General features: G+C 54.0%; 1 protein-coding gene across 5 annotated transcripts in view; it reads left to right on the plus strand.

The window, feature by feature from the left end:
• The window catches only part of RAI1 (retinoic acid induced 1), a 132,555-nt gene that overhangs the window by 100,657 nt on the left and 7,516 nt on the right, over positions 1 to 24,382 (plus strand). For all 5 annotated transcript variants that reach the window (XM_054042639.1, XM_054042638.1, XM_054042641.1 and 2 more), the window contains one exon: positions 17,945 to 23,561. In XM_054042639.1, coding sequence (XP_053898614.1) covers positions 17,961 to 23,561 — 5,601 coding nt within the window. In that variant the 5' untranslated portion in view covers positions 17,945 to 17,960. The remainder of the gene's footprint in view (positions 1 to 17,944; positions 23,562 to 24,382) is intronic.

Below are 24,382 nucleotides of genomic sequence, written 5' to 3' on the forward strand. Positions count from 1 at the left end.
GGTGACAATTGAACCCGCGGTGCCAGTCTTGCTCCCAGTGACACCAGTGGGAGGTCTCTCTTCCCTGGAAAAGCGCCAACAAGCCCGTGTTGTTTACGCCATATCAGTTTATCTTCTGGTGCCCCGTGTAGTGTCATCCCCGTAGCCCCTAATTCTAGATTTTTACAAGGTGTTTCTGTTACTGAGACGTTGGTGGAGATGGGCGACTGGAGCAGTTCCTTTAGTGTCTAAGCGTGAACTCTTAGACTTTCTACAGCACTGGGATTGCGCAGTGCTTTACAGACATTGACGGCTTAGGACTGGCCACGCCCTGGAGCAACAGGAAAGGGATCCAGCACAGAGGTAACAGTCCACCCACACGGGTGTTGTTACTCAGCAGCTGTTCTCCAATTCCCAGCATCACTCCACATCCATTTAGGAGAGGAAGTGTCCAGTTAACAGCCGGTAGAATTGAAACAGGCATTTCGCAACAACTGGAGGTGGAGTTTAGTCAGACACTGAGACGCCCACTCTTATGAAAAATGCCCTAGGCTCTTCAGTCACCGCAAGTGGCCAGAACCTCATCTGAGACCACCTCCAGCTGCCCAGCCTGGGCATTGGTTCAGTGGAAAGAACACCACGTGCTGAATCAGCATTGCCGCTTCCTGCCACAGGCCTCAGTGCAAATCATGACCTGGCGCAACCCTGTTAGTGGATACGATCTGGTGGGATCACAGAACGCTTTTAATCCTGTCCCTGGGCGTTAGGAAAACAGTGCTTCGAATCAGCAAAGCCCGAGTGCTGGCACCCCAAGGGTTAACCCTCTCCTCGCTGCCTAAGTCCGGGATCTCAAACTCAAATGACCCCGAGGGCCACATGAGGACTAGTACATTGGCCCGAGGGCCGCATCACTGACACCCCTCTCTCCCCCTGCTGCCTCTGCCCCCACTCCACCCCTTCCATGAGGCCCCACCCCTTCCCCACCCCCATTCCAACCCCTTCCCCAAAGTCCCTGCCCCCATTCTAACCCCTTCCCCAAATCCCCGCCTCTTCTCCTCCTCCTCCCCTGACCGTGCGGCTCCCCGCTCCTCCCCCCTCCCTCCTGGAAAGTGCTAAGCTCCTCCTCCCTCCCTCCTGGGAAGCACCTGGGGGTAGGCAGAGGAGCAGGGACATGGTGCACTGGGTGGGACGGGGGGGGCGGCGGGTGAGGAGAGCTTGGCGGCCACAGGAAATAACTCAGAGGGGACAGGGAGCTTGGCGGGCCACAGCAAATAACTCCACAGGACGCGTGTTTGAGACCCCTGGCCTAAGTCTTTACTGGGATTTCAGTTGTCTCTGGTCTTTATTTAACACATCATCCAGACAGAGCATGGAGTTTCCAGCAGCGTGGAGCCCAGGGTATTGGTAGACAGAGCATAAGAGCTTCCTCAGACAGGACTTGAAAGCTCTAGCCAGCAAACCGCAAGAAACACTCAAATGCAAATGAAGGCAGAACTGAAGGCCCTGGTAGGTGCTTAGGCCCGGAAAAGGAGGAAGCTGCTTACAAAGCAGTGTGATCCATAAACAGAGCAAAGGATTGATTTGATCTTTACTCCTAAAAGGTTAATTTCCTCCGTCAAACAGACAGAACCAGTATTTCAAGCATGGTCCCCTTGGAGCCCAGAGTCAGCACGGAGCGAGAGCGTATCCCACGGACGCCTCAGAGCTGACTTCAGAGGCGATGTAAACAATGGTGCAACTTACAGTGGGAGTAAGTGGGTCAGAAAGTAGATGGAAGTGGTGAAGCAGGGTAAAACCAAATGCATTTGACATTCAGTGGGTGTGCAAAGCGAGGGTAATATATGCAGTACAGAGCCAGATTCTGCTCTTGGTTACACCGATGTAAATCTAGAGCCTAAACAGGTAATGGAGTTACTGAGGCCCAGGTTTTTATAGGTGTCTTGGCATTGCTCCGCTCAGAGTTGCAAGGCCTAATGACTGAGATGGCTAAATCCCATTTCCAAAAGCACGGGGGGCACTTAGTCACTGGGACGTTGGCTCCTAAGACAGCCACAAGGGGCAAAGGGAGGTTATAAACCAAAGAGCTCCTCACCTTCTCCTTACCGCTCCTCCTGCTTTTCTTGCTCTCCTCCCCACCCTCATCTGCCCCCTCGGCAGGTCAGCTGGCCTTGTTTTGCACACCCACTCGAAGCCAAATCAGTCGCGGTTCTGACTGACACTGATTGACACCTAACCATGCAGTTTCCATCACTGCAGAATTTGGCCCATGCACTCTGGTGGTTCCTTTCCTCTAACCTGGCCTCGTGATAATGAAACAGCCTTTTTGATTCTGTAGTTTCAGCGAGACAGCTTGTCCAATCACAGTACTGGTAAAAGGGCATTTCACACCCTACTTCACTGTGTCTGATGGAGGAGGCCTCACCAACCAGTTGCATGAGAGCAGAGCACTAAATATCCTAGAGCAATTCGCTATTATCAGCTCAGGCAGAGAAGACTCTGTGATCCATACACAGTATGCACTAGAGCAGTGGCTCTCAAACTTTTGTACTGGTGACCCTTTCACAGAGCACGCGTCTGAGTACGACCCCCCCTTATAAATTAAAAACACTTTTTAATATATGTAACACCATTATAAATGCCGGAGGCAAAGTGGGGTTTGGGGTGGAAGCTGACAGCTCGCGACCCCCCCATGTAATAACCTCGTGACCCCCTGAGTGGTCTCGACCCCCAGTTTGAGAACCCCTGCGCTAGAGTGAGAAGCAGGATAAAAAAGCTTTAATAATAACAACAGCACTTGTAACGCTTGTTACAAGTTGCAGTGAATTTGGTTTCACAACATCCCTCCTAGGTAGGCATTACTATCCCCATTTCAGTGATGGGAAAAGTGAGGCAGAGAGGAAGTGACTTGCCTAAGGAGGTCACACACACACTCACACACACACTCTCTGCTTCACAAGACTATTCCTCTCTCCTATTAGGTCTGGACCAATATTTCTGCTGGCGAGCTGTGATCAGACAACTCTTACGTGTTGCCTATATACAGGACATTTACTGTGATTGCATAAGCAAATGAATTAATTCCATGATTAAATACGGTGTGGATTTTGAATGCACTTAAAATTTTATAAGCTCTTGCCCAGTAATGGCTTGAAAATGGTGGATGAGAGAGAGGTATAGGTTAACTAGAAATTTGTAAATGAACTGTCTGTAATTTAAAACAGAATGATACTATAAAGAAGAATGGGAAATGATTTGGTTCTTTTAAGACACAAGATTGTTGGGGTGTTTTCTTTTACATTTAAACTACTTTGGAATCTCATAGTTCTTCTGAAGGAAGGAAAGTCACAGTCTGTAAGACAGAAAATATGTTTAAAAAAAAAAAGGTAAATGCTTTCCATCCAGATGGCCCATCGCTTTGCTCTGAGCAGCAGCGGAGGGTTATCCAAAGCTTATCATGGTTGTGGGGGACTTTCAGGCAATTTATAGTTAAAGTTGTGTCAGCATTGTCACTAGGACTCCCTGTTTTCAGATCTAGAGCGGTGAGAGAATCCCCCCGTTTCAGCTCCCAGGAGTTTCGGTTGAGTGTGTGCTGAACATCCATGTCACCTGGTAGGAGCCCAAGAACGCCGTGTGAAATTCACACAAAAGGCAACATGTCTAGTGGGGTCTTTTACAAAACTGGTGGAGGTTTTCTCCTTCAGGGGGATGAACAAAAGTGCTGTAGGGACTTCTTAAGGATCAGCACTGCTGGGCTTTGAAGGGACCCCGCCTGATCCTCCTGTGAAGCCTGGTTGATGCGGTGTGGGGCCATGAGGGGTGGTGATGAAAGAAGAGGCCGGGTGCTCTTTCGAGGTGATGGAGGGCTCCGCCAGGGCCTTAGGATATTTAACCAGAAGTGTAATTTACAGCTTATGTAGACGTACCTGTGCTAGATTTAACCTCACTAGCTCGCTAAAAGTAGCAATCAGGATGCAGTGTCGTGGGCTGCAGTGCGGGCTGCATACGCGAGTACGTACGCAGAGGGAGCCAGGACTGGCCAAGCAGACGTGTGCCGGTAGGGACATCTGCAGTGTTGTTGTAGCCATGTTGGTCCCAGCATATTAGAGACCAGGTGGGTGAGGTCATATCTTTTATTGGACCAGCTTCTGTTGGTAAGAGAGACAAGCTTTGGCGCTTACACAGAGACACGTACCATTCTGTCCACCTATGGAACTGTTCTTTGATTGGCACCACGATATGCTCCTCAGTGCATATGACAAGCAGCCGAACTTACGCAGGAGGCTGCATTCGGTCACTGCCAATGCTTTTGTCTGGTGCATTGTGGGGACCCCCCCGTGAATGAACTTCAATACACCATCTCTCTTCCTCCACTTGGGGCAGGTTGAGAACAGACAACTCATAACACTGGGTCTTTAAGTCTTCCCATGCCACAATTTCATGTCAGTCTTGTTAGTATGAACACTTACACACTAGAGATTGACAGGACTTGTGAAGTCCATCGGTTAAGAGAAGGCCATCAGGTCAGCACTGAGTATATGAGGCACTATCTTGCATTAGGCATTGTATTGCGCCTCCAGGGGTTACTGGTCTGGAATCAGTTCCCTGAACCTGCTGCAATACCTAGGCACAGTGAGAGACGTGAAGGCCAGAGGGTCAGTATATCATTTCAGCTGTCCTTGCTTTTGTCTGCCTGCGTCACAAGCTTCAGGCAGAGTGCTGAAAAGATTTAGGTGCAGAGGCTGAAGTGCCAAGTCCCTTGTTAACCTTAGTCCCGTTTTCTGCATAACGATGGGCTTGTTTGCCGTTCCCCTGCAAGCCTCTCAAGGTTGATGCCAATCCAGGGGAGGGGGGATTGGTGGGAGAAGTAATAAACGAGTTTTTCCTCCCTACATGTTAAGTCTGGGCTATGCATTCTGCGACAGTGCATCCTTCCCTGCTGTACCAATCACTTGCCTGGGAATGCTCAACTCAGGTTGAGCATCGGGTTTGCAGGGAGGTTCCTGGCTTTTTTTGAACCGAGCTTGCCAGCTGGCATTTCACTGAGCACTAGGGAGTTAGGAGACTTGCTCAGGGGTTTAGAACACAGGATCTTCCCAATATCCTCATGGCTGGAGTTCAGCATAACCTGCCTCCCCTCACTCGTTTGTAATTCCACTGGCGATTTCGGCCTTGGGAGGAGGTGAAAAGGACGGACCTTTGCCCTTTTGACCTGTGACATAATTAAGGGCTGCCCGTTTTGGTGGTGGTGGTGGTGGTTTTTTAAAGTTGCTTGGGAAAGGTAGAGAATTGAAAGGAAAAATTAGGGAAGAAAGAATCAAAAACGGAAGGGGGGAGGGGAGGTTACAGGGATTAATACACCCAGGCCATTTCTCCTCCACATCTGGTGTGAGACTGAATGCACCAGAGCGGCTTTAGAAAAAAAACAAACCCCACAGCCAGCATCTGAGCCGTTCTCCAAAAGAAGAAGAGTGAGAACGCTCTGATTCAAACGGACGTGAGGCAAGTCAGTGGAGCCTTAGCGGTGCATGCAAGAGGAGAATCGGATCCTGGGTGGTAGGAAGAAATGTTGAGTCATTATCCGTATTCCCAGCCAGTGTTTTCGTTTGAAATTCCTAGATTGGGAGGAGTGGAGTCTCCAGGCTGAGGACCAAAGGGCGGGAGTAAGGGGGAGCGAGGCTGAGGTTTCCAAATGGGTACGGGGATGAGTGTGAGCATAAACGCAGAGAGCAACAAGCCTCTAAGACTAGCTCGACACAGGAAGTGGGCAGAAGCTGCAGCGGACAGAGCAATGTATTACATCAAAGGAAGGAAGATATCCCAGTGGGGAAGGGAGGAGGCATTGTCTGGCCGGGAAGTTACTGAGCATTTAGAACAGTCACCGGGCTCCCCCTTGAATTCAGAGCACTGCTTCCAGCATTAAAAAGCCCGACAGCAGCAAAGCCCCCCGGGAGAGCGCCAGCCCCACTGCTAACTAGGAGGTTGAGCGCCCCAAGAGCCCTGCATGCTGCCACCGAGTGCCACCTGATCATTAGCATCCTTCAGCAATCTCCATCCGCCGCACCTCTCTCCTCGCAGGCGGCTGGAGGAAAGAGATCCATTATTTACAATTGTTAATGGGTAGCAGGGTAGGGGCATGCACGCAAGGGGGAGGGGGGGGCTCAGCGGGGACCCAGGCATTAGCGCTTTTGGGGAGGGGAGGCTCGACCCAGCGCCTTTAGGGGGTGGGAAGGGGGGGCTTCAAAGGTGGAGCCTGGAGGAGGAGGAGGAGCAGCAGTGGAGCTGGAGGGAGGGGACAAAACAGCAGCTCTGCCTGCCTGCAGTGATGCACAATGGAGCCCCATGTGCGGCGCTCCCAGGCGCAGGACTTCGGCATGGTCGGAGACCGGCTATTGAGCTCGATGGACCGCTGGGCTGAGCCAGTGTGGCCGTTCTCGTAGGGCACCTTGCCGGCAGCACCGCTGTGCCCTGCAGGGGCCGAGCCCCGCGCGATCCCCTCGCACCGAATTTCCCGGAGCACGTGGGGGCTTGACATTGCCGCTGGCTCGCAGCCGGGGCCATCGGTGTAGCGTGGGCCAGGCTCCAGCCCCTCACACCGCGCCCTTTGCTGAGCTAGGAGGAACCCGCCTAGGGCATTCCCCGCTGTCTGGGGTGGGGAGGGGGGGAGTGAGAGGGGCTGCAAGTGACCGCAGCGAGTGAGCCGTCCCCTTCCCCCACGCGCACATTCTCGGCACAGCCCCAGCCTCATTTATCATCATCTGTGGTCAAGTGAAGTGTGCAAGGAACAGCTGCTTCACTCGGCTGATTTCCGAGGGAGTGTACAGCGGGGAATCGGGGAAGATGAATGATGGAGGCTGGGGAGGAGAGCTGCTTTCTCTTGCCTCCTCCCCATTGTGGGGGGGGGTCCCCTTAGCCCAGCCGCCCCCCTTCCCGCCTTCCCCTGCGTCCCTGTGCGTGCCCACATGTCTGGAAAGGCAGAGCCAAGGGGCTGGTTGCTGCGGCTTGTTGATGGTGGCTTAAGAATCCTTCCCCCCCTGCTCTAATTAATACTGAGGGGGGGCGAGGGGAGGCAGAAGTCCGGGGCTGCCCTGCTCCTCTCCCACCCTGTGTCCCTACAGCGGGAGGGGCAATGGGGAGATTGCCGGGTGACCTTGCACCCGGCTGCCACGGGCAGGGAGAGAGGCTATGGGCATCTGCTCATCGCCCCGATCAGCCCACTGGGCGCCGGTGCCCAAGCAAGCCAAGAGGGCGGGCGGGCTGCGAAGAGCAGAAATGAGCCCCAGGAAGTTTTACCTGGCCCCGGGGGAGTCCTGCGGATTTCCTGCCACTCCCCCAGCAGCTCAGGGCGTGCTGCTGCCTGTCTAGCACGCCGAGGGAACAGCTGTCGCGAGCAGCCGCCTGGCTGCCACCTCCCCCACGCTCGGATCCCAGCCATGGGTGCCCGAACCCCATGGGTGCCAGGAGGCACCCCCCCATACACACACACAAGCCACCCCCCTGGAGAGGGAAGCACCCGTCCGCCCAGGTCCCCCACCGAGGGGGTGCACACAGCTTTTTGGGGGGGGGGCACGCCGCATCTCTCGCTCGGAGGCTGCTAACAGACATCATCCCTGAGTCGCAGCCTAATTGCTGGGAGCGGGGCCCGGCTTCATTTCAGTGCCCACGAGCAGAGAGTGGCTGCACAATTAGCTCTGTCCTCTGCCAGCTGGAGAGGGGCCCCCGCCTTAGCACGGCGCAGCATAGCCCGGCGGGGGCTGGGCAATTTCTGATCTCTTCCCCCTTCTCTCCCCCCCCCCACCTTAATAATCAAATTACACGCAGCAGTTTGCGGTGTGGCAGCCTGCCAGAGCGTGGTTCGGGAAGTGCCGCTGGCATCTCCTGGGCTGCCAGGCGCTTTCTGCCAGGGGGCAGGGCTGCACAGCGCCAGCCTTCGCCGCCTTTCCATGGCTCCCCATGCAAAGGATGATCGGGCTGCAATGTGAAACTTGCCCCCCTCTGCTGCTGCTCTCTTCCCAGTGGGGCTGGAGGGGGGGGCAGGTCACCGCATGGGGCTGCCATTTCCCCTGCTACCCTGGCGGAGGGTGGGCAGACCCAGGATCTAGGCTAGATGGTCGACTCGGTGTCTTGGCAGCTGGCATCCCGGGGTTGCCGCTTAGCAAGGGGGCTGCATTTTGTAACGCTCCATCTGGAGCACTCTGGGGGGGTGGGGTGCGGAGCTTGGGAGCAGTCAGGGAGCCGGGATGACAGTGCTTTCCCCAGATTATTACCATGCAACAGCACTGGTTATTTTTAGTCTGCAAGACCTTGCTGATGTCACATCACCCGAAGAGCGAGCAACCAGAGACTGAGAGAACAGGCTGGAGCAGCTGAGTGGGAGCACCGCGGGCCTGATCCTGCGGGGAGCTGAGCACTCCCACGTCCTGTTGAAGTCAGTGGAAGCTGCAGGCACTCAGCCTCTCTCAGGACCAGGCCCTTAGAGAATTGGAAGCAGGAGACAGGCTTGGAGCGGTGCAGGGAGCTGGCAGAGGATTGGAGCAGCCCAGGACTGCAGTGGCTGGAGGGGTGAGTGACAAGGTCCAAAGGAGCTGGCGGCATTGTCAGTGAAAACGTGTGCCGTTCCCGGTAGCCGCCCCTCCTCCGAGCAGAGTGAGTGACGTCGGAGGGTGAAGTCCCCGAGCCGCCATTCTTTCATTCAGCGTGCTGACGTCCGTGCGGAGAGTCCCCCTGACTTCAGAGGGCTTTGGATCAGGGCCTTCATTTGCAGAGTTCTGGGCCTTTTTCTTCCCCCCGAGCGGGCATCAGAAAACCATCACAAACGGCGGCAGAAGGCTCCGTGCATCTGAGCGGCTGGCGTTCACTGCCGCGAGCGTCTGCACAGCTGTGTTGTGACACCTCAACGCCACCGCAGGGCTCCATCTCACTTGGCCGGCCCGACAGCGTAAACCCTTTGTCTGGGGCACATGAAGGGGCTGGTGTGCACAGAGTGTGCAGTGTTTCTCATGAGATGGGCGTTGAGTAAGCAGTTCCCAGGTCGCCTGCTGGGAACGGCTGAGGCTCTCTGACCTTTTCCATCTGTGGAGCACTTGGCCCCCACTTCCAGCCCAAGTTCTGGGCCCACCTCTCTTTCCTAGCACAGCAGAGGGGTCAGCTGTGGACCACTCGCAAGGATGCTGCTGATGACAAGTGGCGGGTCACTGTGAAAGGAAGTGAAGGATTGTAGCATATTTGGCCAGTGACTGCACGTTCCCAGCCCTGCATCAAGTGGGTGTTTTAATTCTAATTCATGTTCTTATCCCCCTCCAAAATGGAGAGGTGAAAACTGAAGTGAAGTTACAGGGGGCAACAGGCTGTAAAAATAGGTCCTTTAGTTAGAAAATAGGACTATAGGATCTAGGGCGTGTCCCTGACCCACATTGTGCCTCCATTTCCCCCTCTGTAAAATGAGGACAAGCCTGACCTCCTCGCCGGGGGAGGGGCTGTGAGACATAAGTCAGGGAGTGGTGTGAAGTGCTTTGAGCTCCTCAGAGAGAGAGAGGGGTTCTTTGTACTCTTGTGGGGAATGTCTAGCCCGCTGGCCGAGCATTCCTGTGTCGTATTTGACAAACAGGTAAGCGTGCCTCTGATGTCCGGAGGGGCGTTGGGGTGGAATCTCCTACTCAGCAGGGAAATGGGTGGGAACCCTCCAGAAAGTGCCCCTCCAAAATCCCAAGTTGTCATTCACCGGCATTTGTTTGTCGCCTGCGTGAAAAGGTGGTAGCGGGCAGTACCTGGAGCTTTCCTTCTGCCTAAGGGGCTCCTCCGCGGAGCCCCTGCTTTTCTCCTTCCCCTTCCTGTTCACCATTCTAGCCAAAGAGTGTTCCTCGTTGCCCTTTGGAGCCGGCCAGTGCTGCTGGGTTTAATATGCTGGGTCCCGCCTCTACTTCTCACGCTCATCAGAACTGTTGTCGTATTGCTTTTCTGACAAACCCCCGGCTGGTGATCCCCCCCCATGCCCTCAGAAAATATCCCCTTCCGCAGGAGCGGGCTGCGGCCCGGAACCACGCCTGGGTGTGCACAGCTGGTGGGTGGTGGAGAGTGGGGGTGGTTGTTTGGATGGGCTGTCTGGGTATGTCTACACTGCAAAGAAAAACCCATGGCACCCAGTCTTAGAGCCAGGATCACTTGACTTGGGCTCACTGGGGCAGAGGCTGCCGGGCTAAAAATAGCCTCGTCCCCACTCATCTCCGAGACCCTCCCCCTTGCGCCCAGACTCCACCTGAGCGAGGAGGTCTACACAGCTGTTCTTAGCCCCATAGCCCAGGCCCCATGAGCCCGAGTCAGTTGACCCGGGCTCTGAGATTTGGTGCCACTGTGGGTTTTTTTGGTTTATTTTTGCAGTGTAGACATACGCTCAGAGTCACAACCCCGGCAAGCTGGGCCCGCTGGTTCAACAGTCTGACCGAGGCTGTGGAGGTTAAGCTGAGAGGCTGTTCCCACCTCGCCTCAGTGCTATTGTTTCAGTTTGTCAGGCTGCAGACTCAATGAGACAGCTGCCTATTGATTTCCTTTGTGATTGTGATCACGGGGCTGGGCTAGAAACTTCTTAATTGAAAGCTGGGATCCTGGAGAATAGGGCATTGAGCAGTCTCGCAGGGGGGAGCACCTGGGAGCGTGAATGTGGACAGCCCCGAGGTCTCAGCCCGGAGAGAATGTTAAACCTGCTGCTGTAGACAGCTTGACTTGAGGCCAGCCTGCATCAGGCAGGAGCATCTGTTACGTTCCACGCTAGCCAGGCCACAAGGAGAGACAGAGCATCCGGAGGGAAAGAGGTGAGGGAATGGAGCTGTGTCAAAGCTGCACCTGCTGAGAAGAGACAGACCTCGCCTGGCTAAGTCCAGCCTTACAGCACACGCCTGCTAGCAAGGGGGCGTGGGAGACCTCTTGGAAGGGAAGGAGGGGTTGGCTCTGTCGCGGGTAGCAGGGATGCTGGGAACTGCATTTCAGAACTTGTGCGGGGCTGAGCACCCTCCAGTCCTGCTGATGTCAGCACTTCGTAAGGTCAGACCCTTCATCTGCCTCCTTCTGTGGGGTGGGAGTGAGGAAAGTGATTCCTGTTTAGTGTTTGTTAGAGGGACTGCTGGCTGGGGAGTGAGTGGTGTGCATGTTCCCCACTCTTCTCCCAAACAGCTCTGCCCGTGTGCCGCAAGCCTGACCAGCAGATGCAGCCAGATACTCCCGCCCAGGCCTGCCCACCATGCACTTCAAGCCTGACCCGAGGCGTGGCCACCTGTGCCAGTCCTGAGCCCATGCAAAGCTGTGACAACCCATCCTAAAAGCACCTGCAGCTCTGCTCCTGTCCGCTTGCTGGGCCAGCTCTCCTGACCAGGGATCATTAGCAGGGCTGGATTTGCGTGCACAGTTTGCGGGGGGTAAAAGAGAGAGAAGGAGTACAGTAAACTCACTTCACGCGTGATCTGATCCAAACTTGTGTCCAGGTCTCTGTTTCCAGCGGCAGCAGAGAAGGGCGAGATACACACTGCCAGGAGTTTGTTCTCCTGAATGACAATGGGGACTCCGTAGGGCTCCTCCATCCTGTGTGTCAGTCGTGTAGTCTCTCCGGGTAGCTCTTTGTAACAGGATGGCCAGCCTGCGGAAGGGCAAGGCCTTGATTTGAGCTAACATGAAGAATAAAATCACATCTTAACTGGGGCACCGAGGGTCACTCTTGGTCAGCTTACACAGGGCACTGGTGCTTCAGGTGGATATAAGGAGTTCCCGTCATCGCTGCTTATCATGCCAGTCTTGCCTGCTCCTTAATATTCATGAGCAGGAATATTCAGCTGCCCTTGGACGCAACCCTCTAAAGAGAGAGACTGGGACCAATCCAACAAGCGCAGACGCCATCTGACCGGGGCAGAACAGGGAGATGTACAGGAGCTCTGAGGCACAAGTAATCATCTTCAACGTCTGTAAGACTCATGGTGTTAAACCAGTTTCTGTAGGGTCCACCGCTGTAGTAAACGGATTGTATTTATGGATCTCCTTATTTCAGCGGGATTGTTGCTAGAGCAATCTCTCCCCTCTCCCTTACCCCTTCCAAGATGAAGCAGAGATATTTTCACAGGTTCTGTTCTCCAGCCATGTCCTCTGGTATCTGCCCATCGCAACATCCTTCCCAGCCTACGCTGTGATCATTGCCCTCAAAAGCTCCCCTGCCACACCATCCCTTCCTGCAGCTGAAAAAAGATTGCCTCATCAAAGGGGCTTGCTGGTGAGTGTTGCAGGAAGCTACCTACATCCCCTCCAGGGCCTAATGTGTGCCTCAGTTTCCCCACCTGTAAAATGGGAGATCACAACATTCCCCTGTCTCAGAGGGATTGTGAAGGGCAAAGCATTTGTATGTTATTGATGCACTTTTGGTCTGGTCGATCATTCCAGGAAGGCAACATTTATGTTATTTTTAACAACACAGATTTCTGCAAAGGTTTTTCCAGCATTTTCATCTCCGCTGACTTCTTTTCAGAGGAGTCGGGTCAAAATCACAGGCAAATAATGTCCCCCTCCCTAGTGATGGCTGTTCTCCCATGGCTGTGAAATATAATTTCGGGGGGGATCTCCCTCGGTGAGACGCCCACGGTCAGAGTTGTGAGCCGGTGTGGGGGAGGGGCTCTAGGCAGCTGAACAGCATCTCCTGCACTGCACAGTGTGATGGTCGGAACCACTGGTCAGATAAGAGGTTGTCCCCATGGCAACTGCATACTGCCAAGGTCTCGCTGCTCTGGAGCCGTGGGGGCTGAGGTGCCGGGGGATGGAATGTCTGACGCGCCGGAGCCAGCACAGAGTGTGGGAATGGATCTGATCCGGAGTGTCCCAGGTCAGGGCCCCCAGCACGTGGGAGCAAAGGAAACGGGCCAAACTCTGTGCTGCATAAATCCAGAGCGCTGAACTCATTCCAACAGAGCCCCTCTGGATTGACCCCGGCCTCACTGGGAGCAGAATTGGGCTGGGGGGGGAGGGGGATTCTGGATTTGGCCCAGGTAACAGAGAGCAGAATGCAGCCTTGTATGTAACAAGCGGAGCCGAGGATCCAGGGGGAATATACAGGGTTGTGTGGGTGTTTTCCTTGTGCTGATGGGCTCCCCCTGAGACGTACTCAGGAGGAAATCCGCCCACGGCTTTGGCCCACGGCTTCTGTCAATTTTATTTGCCTCGCTTCCCCTGGGGCTAAATCCTGCTCCTGCTGAAGTCGGGGGCGAAACTCCCATTGACCTGCCCCAGCTCATCGGCCTTGTTTTTAAACCCCTCCATGGTTTTGCTGTAGCCAGTATCGCGAACCCCACCCCCTTTCTAGCCCCGTCCCTGCTCCAACCCCCATACAGCGCAGCCTCCTCCCTGTCCCCTCACACAGTCTCGGCAACAGCCGCTTTTTATCATCTCGGCCTCATTGACTCTCTCCCTTTTCAGGTCTCCTTTGAAAGCCGCTTTCTCCCTTGCCCATAACTCTGAATCCGCCTCTCCCCCCTGCTGTCGCTTATCTCTGCATTTGGATTCTTTCAGTCCAGGGGAGAGTGAGGGAAGGCGCTTTATGGCATGAAGCCCTACGGTATTTGTGTCACCCTGACACAACCCTCTCCCTGGCTGTTGTGCAGCAGGGCGCGCTGACCTGGAATGCTGCATGCTGCTGTACCGGCTTGAAGGGCCTGGCTAACAGGCGAAACAACCCCGTTTCACTGACTTCGGCTGTGTGGCTGACCTGCGCGATCATGTGGTTTGCGCAGTCGGAGTGCATGGGCCCAGGTGGGTTTATAACCAGGTTTTGAAAGCCAGGTTTTAGCTTAGGATCTGTAGCAAAAGTCGGCTCTATCTACACTGCTGAACCAAAGTGGGTTTCAACCCAGTTGTGCTACCAACGTGTTGCATAATGCAAACAGGGCCTAATACTACTGTGTGAGTATCAAAGGAGTTAGGGGCCCCCATGGAAATCCAAGGAGTTACATCAGAGATAGATGGGGCCATTAATGCTCAGTGTTGGCCAATGTGTGGGGCTGGGGGAGGGGAGCCTACAGTCTGGGAGGCACAGATAGTCAGGGCCATCAATTGTTGGAGGAGCTATTGTCAGGAGGCGGCTGCTGTCATCAGTTGTCACATTTCCCATTGCTAATCAGTTCCCACTGCTAGGCTGCTCCAGGCCTTCTCCTTCCTCACTGGCTCCAGGGGCTTCACAGACTATTGCTTTTGGAGGTTGGCGGGTAAGGGACAAATCCGGAGAGGTGCATTTCCAGCCGGGGATCAGTCAGTGGAAATGTCACCATGACCCAAACCCGCTTTGATTCTAATTGGATCCTTCCCTCGCCATCTCCCCCAGTTCATTCCCCTCTTTCTGTGCTAATGTCACGTCCCTCCTTCCCCCACAGCCAAACGGTGTCATTATCTCAGCCTGGCGTTGCCTGGGCTCTTTGGAAAAGTAATGATAATTAATAATCAAAGAGAAAGAAAGGAGTCTTCCATTAAAGCAACAGCTCAATGTTTTTTCAAGCTGCTTTCATTTTTCAAACCCACTTCCTTGTGTAGCTTTTGGGCCCTTTCCACCCTTTTGTTTCCCCCCCCCCCGTACCCCCAGGGCCTCTCTTTCATTTGTGTTCTTTTGTTCCCCGATTCCTTCCCCCCTAGCCCCTTTGGTGGGACGGGGGAAAGTGAAGCCACGATTTCTGCGTCGGGTGACTTGAGCACAGGGTTCACCATATTTTAATCGAACTGTCTTTTCTCCGAGATACATGCTTTAACCGCATCCAGCTGCTTGTGCGTATTGGGAAATCCAGCTGTAATACAGAAGAGCTGAATTAAGCGGAGCCAGCATTCCATTCTAGGGGAGGGGGAGTGGAATAACAGGGTGCTGGGGGTGGGGGGAGAGGGGAAATTAGCAATGCCACCTTTCTGAGTCGCTTCTAATAGCGTTTTTTGGTCCTGTATTTCAGAGGCTTTGGTTTTCGAAATAAATAAATAAAAGGTGCTGAAATGTTAATGATATCCACAGGACACTCAGCAGGAAATGAGAGCAATCTGGGACTAATAAAAGCAGAAATGTAATTTGTGCAGATAGACGAGGCTCAACAGACAAAGGTGCAGGCGGCTTCATTTAGAGCCACGCAGAGTTTTGCACATTCTGGCCTCGTAAATATGCCGCCCTGGTACAACGGAACGAGGGGGGCGCCACCTTCCCTGGATGGGGCCGCAAGGAACGTGGGGATTTTATGGTCGCGCTGGAGAAGGTGCAAAGGGGCGGGGGTAACCTTGTTTCATGGGCTACATGCTGCAGGGGCCGTTGTGATGGGGATTTGTGTCCGCGCTTGTTACGAGACTGGAATGAAATTGTGTGTCTGGGTGCATGCATATATTTGATTGGGCGTGCACACATGTCTGACTACATGTGGGGGGTGCATGTGTTTTGCATGTGTGTGGGGGGGGAGTGCGTGTGGGTCTATGTGGGGGTGGTTTGTTTTTAACAGCCAGCCTGAAGTCTTTAGCGAAAGGAGCAGGTGACGGCTCAGATCTGCACGGAGAAAGAGACGCCCGTGTCAAAAAACAGAAAAAAATCCCGCCTCTGTGCACAGCTCTGGTTTGACTCTCTCAGCAGGTGTCTGGTGTAATGTGTTAGATGCACCAACCAGAGCCGGAATCGAAGTGGGGAACTAGGGCGAGAGGCCGTTCCCCGTGTTAAAGTCATTTCCTTAATAAACACAGAGAGAGGACAGAAGGGAGAGAGAGACACTGCTCCTCAGAGAATGGGAGCGGTATGAAGAGGAACCGGGCTGGCCTTATGGTGTGCCCCACCCCAGCTCCTAGGATGGGGCACTGGCCCTTTCTGTCACCACTCCTGGTGGGGAAAGCAGGCTGGCTGGCCAGGATATGGGCCCCCTAAGCATTCACGGTACTTGTGTTTAGGGCCAGTCAATCAACAAGAATGGGGATGCTGCCTCACTGTTAGAGCAGTCGAGTGGGTCCCCTCCAGGTGCCTCCTCCCTTTTGTGCTTCCCAGGGGAGTCAGATCAACCCTTCTAACTCACGTGGAGGACTCCCCATTTGCACACGGTTAAGGCATTCCTCTTTCTTTCCGTCTCCTCCTCCTTTCATCTCTGGGGACAGGCCTGCAGACCGAGCTCTTACCCGTTGTAGGGGACGTCTTCACTGCACAGTTAGCCCAGGTAACTGGCCCCGGGGTTAGTCTAGCCTGGGTGGTGTGAGCCTCCACACGGCCCTGCACCCTCACTGTCTCTACCACTCACCCATGTGTGTGTCCGGGGCGTATCCCACATTCTTTGTGCTGAGACACTCCAGGATTCTTTCCCAATCCATTCCGTCAGTTGTGGGAGAACTGGAGGGGAATTGTGGGAAGGCATTGGAGGACTGTCAGCTCTTGCATGCATCCTCGCTGCAAAGTGGGTGTTTCAGCCCGAGCTAAACCGGAGCCTGCGCTCTCACCTGTAACCCCAGCCGCGTCAGGCAGCCCGGGTTTAAAGCACCTCGAAACCCAGGTCACATGGTGTGTGGATGGTAGGGGGTTGGGGCTAAAACCCCAGGTAAGAGCCTGGGTTAACTGTGATGTGACCACATCCCCTTAGAGGGACCTCTCTGGTCACATCCCACTGCGTTTATTAGCTCCCCCTGGAAGGAGTCAGAAGGAAACCCGCATGACCAGAATCCTTCTCTAATGTGGATAGATCATAATGGTCCCTTCTGACCTTAAAGTCTATGAGTCTATGAGTCTATGTGATTTCCAGTGTGGGAATATACCCGTGCCTGGCCCAGGAAGCTGTGAGGGTGGTTTGGGGTGAGAGAGGCAGCCGTATCCCTCACCAAGGGGATTTCAGGCACCACTGGTGCTATTCGGTAAACTCTGGTGCTGCGCAGGGTGCAGATGAGCCAACAGTAAATCCTCACCCTGAGCCCCTCCAGGGAAGGCAAGTTAGAGAGACGCTGGTGGGGCCTGCTCCTTGCTACGCCCCCGATATGCCTATTAGCCCTGAGCACCTCACAGGATCGGTCCCTTAATGTCCATGCTGATGCACCTTTCCCCTTTCGTTAGCACGCATTGTCTCACTCACCGCACGTGATCCATTTATCTACCTAGAAGATGGAAGACGCAAGGCAGGCACTGCCCTTTCCTAACAGAATTGGGGATAGGAACCAGGGACGTTTTATGATGGCTGTGCCTCACTGCTCTTCTGATAGACGTCTGCTTCAAGGGGCAGACAGATTCCAGATGGTATCACACCAATTGAGGAGGTTATTGATGGGGAGCTGGGGGGGGGGGCAGAGAAGCAGAACCAGGAAGTTGAAATGACTTTCCATAGCAGAGCCCATGTTTCTGTCCTCAGTGCTGATAGGTCAAATAATAACACAACAATAATGATTAATAATTTAAAAAAAACCGAGGCATTGTAACTGGATTACAGGATCCTGAAATCCCAAGGGAGGGTGTGGGGAAAGGAGGGAGGATGGTTTTGCTAAGTGATTGCCAGCACTCGAGGGGCAGAGGGATGAGAAAACAGGTGCGTGAAACACCGAGCAACCTAACACCATTCAAGCCGCATCCAGACGCTGCCTGCATTGGTTGCCGTCCTTGGCAGATCTGAGTCCACAGGGATGCTGGGGCTGGCAGGATGGTCTGAGTGTTCCTGAACCAGAGGGTGTCAATAGAGTGCAGCTGGTAAGGGAGAAAGAAGGGGGGAAAGGAATTGTCATTGGGATTTTTGTTTTGTTTTTATTTTGTTTTGTTTTCCTTTAAGGGGTGGGGGGTGGTCTGACTGTAGTGCACAGTCAGGAGGCCTGCATTGCAAAACAACAGCCACAATACAGGCACAAATCTCTAATATCTCGCACCGGCTTTTAAACAAACAAACAAACAACAATATAACACGCCCTCCCCCTTCCCAAACCCAAGGTAAAAGAAAATGGTTCATTTGAATCCTCTCTCTCTCTCTTTTCACAGATAACAAGCCCGAGCCATGCAGTCCTTTCGAGAAAGGTGTGGTTTCCATGGCAACCAGCAGAACTACCAGCAGACTTCACAAGATACATCACGCCTGGAGAATTACAGGCATCAAAGTCAGGCAGGGCCGAACTGCGAGCGTCAGAGGCTGGTGGCGAAAGAGTACTACAGTCAGCAGCAGCTGCCTTACCCAGGGTACGAGAACAGCGCCGTGGAGAAATATCACAGGGGAAATAAGCAATTGCCCGGCCAGCAGCTGCAAGGCCGGCCGGCCTTTTCGAATTATGCAGTCCAAGAGAACAGCCCGTACCCGGCCCGCTATTCTGGGGAGGAGAGCCTGCAGACCTGGGGAGCTCAGCAGCAATCCTTAGCCGGAGGAGTGGCAAAATATGAGGAAAACTTGATGAAAAAGAGCCCGGCTCCCGCCGGCAGCAGGCAGTACCACGAGCAAACGGCTCAGCTTCCATTCCGAACGCATTCCTTGCACCTGCAGCAGCAGCCGCCGCCGCCACAGCCACCTGCCTTGACGTATCCCAAGCTGCAAAGGCAGAAAATCCAAAATGACGTCTCCTCACCCATGTCCTTTTCCCAGACCGGCCACTTTACCCAGCACTCCCAGTCCCAGTTCCCAGCATCTTCGACGTACTCCTCCGTCCCAGGAGGGAGCCAGGCAGCTCACTCCTATAAAAGCTGCACCGCGCCCTCCAGCCAACAGCACGAGCGGCCTCTTGGAGGTGCTGCTAACCTAGCGTCTGGGCAGCGAGTACAGAACCTGCATGGCTATCAGGCAAACCGAATTAGCTACGACCAGCAACAGCAACCACAACAGCAACAGCAGCAGCAGCCCTTGCAAGGAAGGCATCATGCCCAGGAAACGCTTCACTATCAAAACCTAGCAAAGTACCAACATTATAACCAGCCAGGCCAGACCTATTGCCAGACTGATGCTCCAGTGAGGACCCCAGAGCAATATTACCAGACATTTAGTCCTAGCTCAAGTCATTCTCCAGCTCGTTCTGTTGGTAGATCTCCATCCTATAGCTCCACTCCATCTCCTCTGATGCCAAACCTGGAGAATTTCCAATACAGCCAGCAATCTCTCAGCACAGGGTCTTTCCCTGCCGGCATCACTGACCACAGCCATTTCATGCCTTTATTGAATCCTTCTCCAACAGATGGGACAAGTCCAGATGCTCAGTCTGGGAACTGCAAAAACTTGCAGAAGGAGAAGATCCCTGAAAATCTTCTGTCCGATCTCAGTTTGCAAAGTCTAACTGCGCTCACCTCACAAGTCGAGAATATTTCCAACACTGTCCAGCAGCTTCTCCTTTCAAAATCAGCTGTGCCCCAGAAAAAAGGCATCAAAAACCCTCCTAGGACACCAGAACAGCTAAAAGGCCAACACTGCAGTCCAGAGAGTAGCACATACTCTGCCGAGCAGGTAGGGACCCCCCTGTCGGACCCTCTTAGCACCCCTCAGTCAGTACATGCTGAAGCTCAGGATGCCGATTATCTGAGCGGGTCTGAAGATCAACTAGAGAGAAATTTCCTTTATTGCAGCCAAAGCCGCAGTCCAGCGAGGGTCAACAGCAACTCCAAGGCCAAGCCCGAGTCGGTCTCTACCTGCTCGGTGACTTCTCCAGACGACATGTCCACAAAGTCCGATGATTCTTTCCAGAGTATTCATGCGAACCTGCCCTTGGAAACATTCACCAAGTACATGACCAATGAAAGGGAGTGCCCGAGGCTGCTCCTGAGTGCGCTATCTCAGGAGGAACTGGCTTCCGAAATCATTGTGCTACAGGATGCTATCAACGAGAAGGCAGACAAAGCCTGGGCCAACTCCCCCGCTTTAAACAAAGACCCCGCGAAATCCCCTTTCCATATAGAAAATCACAGAACGTGTCTGGACTCAATGGTTAAGAGCACCTGGTCCAACCAAGGCGACTCGGGTACCCACACCGAACCCCTGAAATTAGACAAAGCCTCTGGGGGAAACAACAGTAAGGATTTCAGCGAAGAGGTTTATGAGAATGCCCAGGTGGAGTTTACAACAACTGAAACAAAGAATGCTCTTAAAGTCACCAGTTCCATGGCATATAATTCCAAACCCAATATCCCAGCTGCTACTTCGAGTTCTGGGGCCGCCAGTTACAGCTGCTATTCAAACACCACGGCCAACTCAGTGGGTTCCGACAATGCCATGGAGCATTTTGACTGGCCAGATGAAAGCATCAGTGAATCATGCCTGAGGTGGAAGGAGCTTGGGCCATGCCTACAATCGTCAGATCTTTCCAAGGATTTGTTCCACAGCAAATTGGCCGGGTCTTGCAAAGAGAAAAAAAATGCCTGCTGCATGGATATATGTGACGGCGAACAGCCAGCCAAGAATGAACAAGCTGAGGACTTCAGCCAGCAGCAGATGGGGGAGGAAGAGGAAGACACTTTGACGTATGATGAGGCCACCAAAGCAGATAGTGAGAGGTGGCTGGAGGATACCAGGCACTGCTGTTCAGGTGGGGACTTCAGTGAAATCCCGATGATATCATCTCCAGATCTGAAGGAGTCTGATTTGGAACCAGAAGAATATTCATCTCTGTGTGAGCTGGCTAGTTCAGAGCAGAAATCTGTGATCTACGATACATCCCCACCTAAACCTCCTGAGAATGCTGCAGTGCTCTCCTCCAAGGATGTGCCGGTATCAGCAGAAGAAACTGTAAGCGCAGTGGAGAAAGAAAATTCAGTTCCCTCCTCTCGTTTGTCTGGACAGTCTGTTATCCTCTTAGGTCCGGCAGTCGGCACTGAAACCAAGGTGAAAAGTTGGTTTGAATCTTCCCTGCCTCACATAAAACCTGAGGAGGACACAACGGTAGGTGAAAGCGTCCTCCAGGAGAAGACAGAGACCGAAACGACCTTGTTGGTCAAGGTAAAGAAGCAAATGCTACCGGAAAATTTGCTGGTAAAATCAGAATCAATCTCAAGGGGCAAGACTCTTCGCAGCAAGAGGGTCCATTCCAGGTTGTCAGAAGGAGAGGAATCCAGCAAACCAGTACCAAGCCTGTTCAAAGACATCCAGGCAGCTGGCATGGTGGCCAATCCATGTGTAGGGCCAGATGGTGAGATGGAAACAACAAGCAAAAATACCCATGGCCAGACTCCTAGGTTTCCAGCTGAAGGCTTGCCAGCTCGGATGTGTACCCGCTCTTTCACTGCCTTGAGTGAACCCAGGACGCCAGCCCCACTGGAAGGACTGAATGTGTTGGCCCATCAAGAAAAGTTAGGGAAGAAATCAGTTTGTGGCATGAAGCAAAGAGTTGCTTTCAAAGCCAGGAAACGCACCGGAAGACCGACCCCAAAAGTTGTCCAAAATCCCAGCGATCCCACTTCTCTCCTGGTCCCAAACTTGGTGCAGAACGAGGACTTTATTGGCCAGAAGGCTAAAGGCCTAGAGCCCCAAGATGCAGAGGTGAAGGACCAGAGATCCATGATCCTGCGATCTAGGACCAAGACACAGGAGGTCTATACGAAAAGGAGAAGGGAGAAGAGGACGGCAGAGGTCAGGCTCAAAAACTGTAAAACACCCAAGAAGCTCCTTTCAAACAACCATCTACCCCCCACCTTCAAGATCACACCCCCAGGGGGGCCACACAAAGAAGGGAAGGTGGGCAAAAGAATGAAACTCCCCAAATCCGGGCCCGGAATGGGCAGCAAAATGTCTGAGCGGCCGCTTCATTCGCTGAAGAGAAAATCCACCTTCGTGTCCCCTATCCCTACCAAAAAGAGAAATTTAGTTTTACGGAGCAGCAGCACAAAAGAGGAGAAGCCCGAAGCCTCCCCCAATCTCTTTAAAAGGATGCCGTCAACCAAAAAGGCGAGAGCTAAACTGCCCACAAAGAGCTCCTGCGAAGCGGCCTTGACGCCCCCTCCAGCTAAAGAACCCCCCAACGTCTGTATTAAAATCACCTCTCGGGCAGCATTTCAGGGGGCCATGAAGACAAAAGTGCTGCCCCCGAGGAAAGGCAGGGGCCTCAAGCTGGAGGCCATTGTGCAGAAGATCACCTCGCCGAATTTAAAGAAGTTTGCATGCAAAACGGCCGCTGCCACCGCTACTGCACACAGTAATCCTCTGAGCCCTGCCGGCGCGGAGAAGGAGCGGGCCTTAAAGAATGCAAGTGTAACCCCAGCGGTGGGAGAAGCGGGGCCATTAAACCAGGGCATGGCACAAAAGGCTCCTGCCGCTTCAGTAGCAGAGCAATTATGCAGAAATTCGAACAACAGATCCTTAAAAGGAAAACTAATGAACAGTAAGAAACTGTCCTCTGACTGTTTCAAGGGTGAGGCCTATTCATCTCCCGAGACAGTGCAGTACAACAGCAGCAGCATGGCTGCAAAGAGCATCAGCCTGCTGCCCAAGAAGAGGAACCGAAAAGGGAAAGCAGCAGCCTTCAGCGTGGCCAAAAACCCATTGGACAGGCGGGCGCATCTCGCCCCTGCTCTGCTCCTGACGGCCAGAGAGCGGGCAGGCGCGGGGGACGCGCTGGGGAACGGGGAAGACGGACAAAGGGACGGGAAGAAGCCAAAGACCGAGGACAAAGACTTTGCCAAGAACGAACCCCCCGAGGGGAGAAGCTCCCAGACCCAAACCCGGGCGCAGAAGCAGCGAGCGAACCACTCCAACTACAACGGCTACTCCAAGAGACAAAGGAAACGGCACACCCGTAGCAAGGCCAAGAACGTGGCCTCCAGGTGTAAAAGCAGGGCGAAGCGGCGGCGGCAGCAGCAGGCCCCTCTGCTTAACCCCACGGAGCCCGAAATCAGGCTCAAGTACATCTCGTGCAAGCGGCTGCGGACGGACAGCCGAGCGCCGCCCTTCTCCCCCTACGTGCGGGTGGAAAAGCACAACGAGTTCACCACCACCTGCACCGTCATCAACTCAGCCGGGGAGGAGGCCAGGCTCCACAAGGAGCAGCAGCCTTCGTCCTCGGCCCAGGCCCTGCTTCCCGGCGGGGCCTCCCTGCAGCCCAAAGCGGCGCTGCCTTTATCTTCCACAATGCACCTGGGCCCAGTGGTGTCCAAGGCCCTCAACGCAGCCTGTCTGGTCTGCTGCCTCTGCCGGAACCCAGCCAATTACAAAGACCTTGGGGACCTCTGTGGGCCGTATTACCCGGAGCACTGCCTGCCGAAAAAGAAATCGAGGCTGAAAGAAAAGATTAAAGTGGAGGGGCCAAGCGAAGAGGCTCCCGTGCCTTCGCCGGCAGAGAGAACGCTCAAAACGACAGATAATAATTGTACAACGAGTACAATCAGTGGAAAGCTGCCAAGGCTGGACAGTGCCGCTGACTCAGCGAAACAGAGCGCGCTCCGGTCGAGTTCCAGGGGAATGTTTAGGAAACTACAAAGCTGTTACTGCTGTGATGAGAGGACAGAGGGAGAGGAGGCGGCAGAGAAGCCCAGACGGCACGAGTGCAACAAAGCCGAGTCCCCGTCTCAGGAGTCGGTGGGAGACACGCAGGAGCACTGGGTTCATGAAGCCTGTGCTATATGGACCGCTGGGGTTTACCTGGTTGCAGGGAAGCTGTATGGGCTACAGGAGGCGATAAAGGTGGCTACTGAAGTGGTAAGAGCCTCTCCTTAGGCTAAAGGGCCATTTGGAACGTGCACACCCGCTCACCAGCCCTACACACCCGCCTCCCATTATCAAAAGTCCGGGATCGCCCAGATCAGAGAGGGCAGGTCAAACCCACAGTTGTGATTGTGCATGGGGCGGGGGGGAGCCTTACCATAAGACATAAGGATTGTATCCTCCAAACAAGTCGAACCACATTCTTTGCAGTCACTGGCTGGGGAGTCGAGGTGTAGCCCTTTAGGAGGCCATCCTAGGAAAGGCATTCCAGTGCCTGAGAGGCAGGCTCGGATTTCCAAGCCCGGGTGCCTCGCAGTTGCGTCCTGCAAGGTGTCGAGCCCCCTCAGCTGGAGCAAAGGGTGCACTGCACCTGACACGATTAGGCCCTCCGGGTAGCTAGCGCCTCGCCTAGGCAGGGCATCCTCCTGAATGCCCCTGCGCTGGGTGCCCCCCGTTTGAATGCAGGAGCAAACAGGTAACGCCAGCAGTGCTTAGCGCCAGATTCCCAAAGGGCCTCTCTGAACGTGCCCGCAGAGACTGCATCCGCCTTTGCAGTTGAGCAGCTAGACAGACGTGCAGCACAACGTCCACACGCAAATGTGGGGTTTGGCCCGTGCGGACCCTTTCTGATATTGGACTGAAGGCTAGCGGGACGCTGTCAGAGGCTCATAGACTGTTAAGGCCAGACGGGACCATTAGATCATCTGTATCTCGCAGGCCAGAGCATTTTCACCCGGTTACCCCTGCACTGAGCCCCATGATGTGTTCCTGTTCTTCTGGGCATTCGATGCTCGTCCCGAATAGAGCCCGTTCTC

The sequence above is a fragment of the Malaclemys terrapin genome, chromosome 10 (genome assembly GCF_027887155.1).
Source record: "Malaclemys terrapin pileata isolate rMalTer1 chromosome 10, rMalTer1.hap1, whole genome shotgun sequence".
NCBI classification, from domain to species: domain Eukaryota; kingdom Metazoa; phylum Chordata; order Testudines; family Emydidae; genus Malaclemys; species Malaclemys terrapin.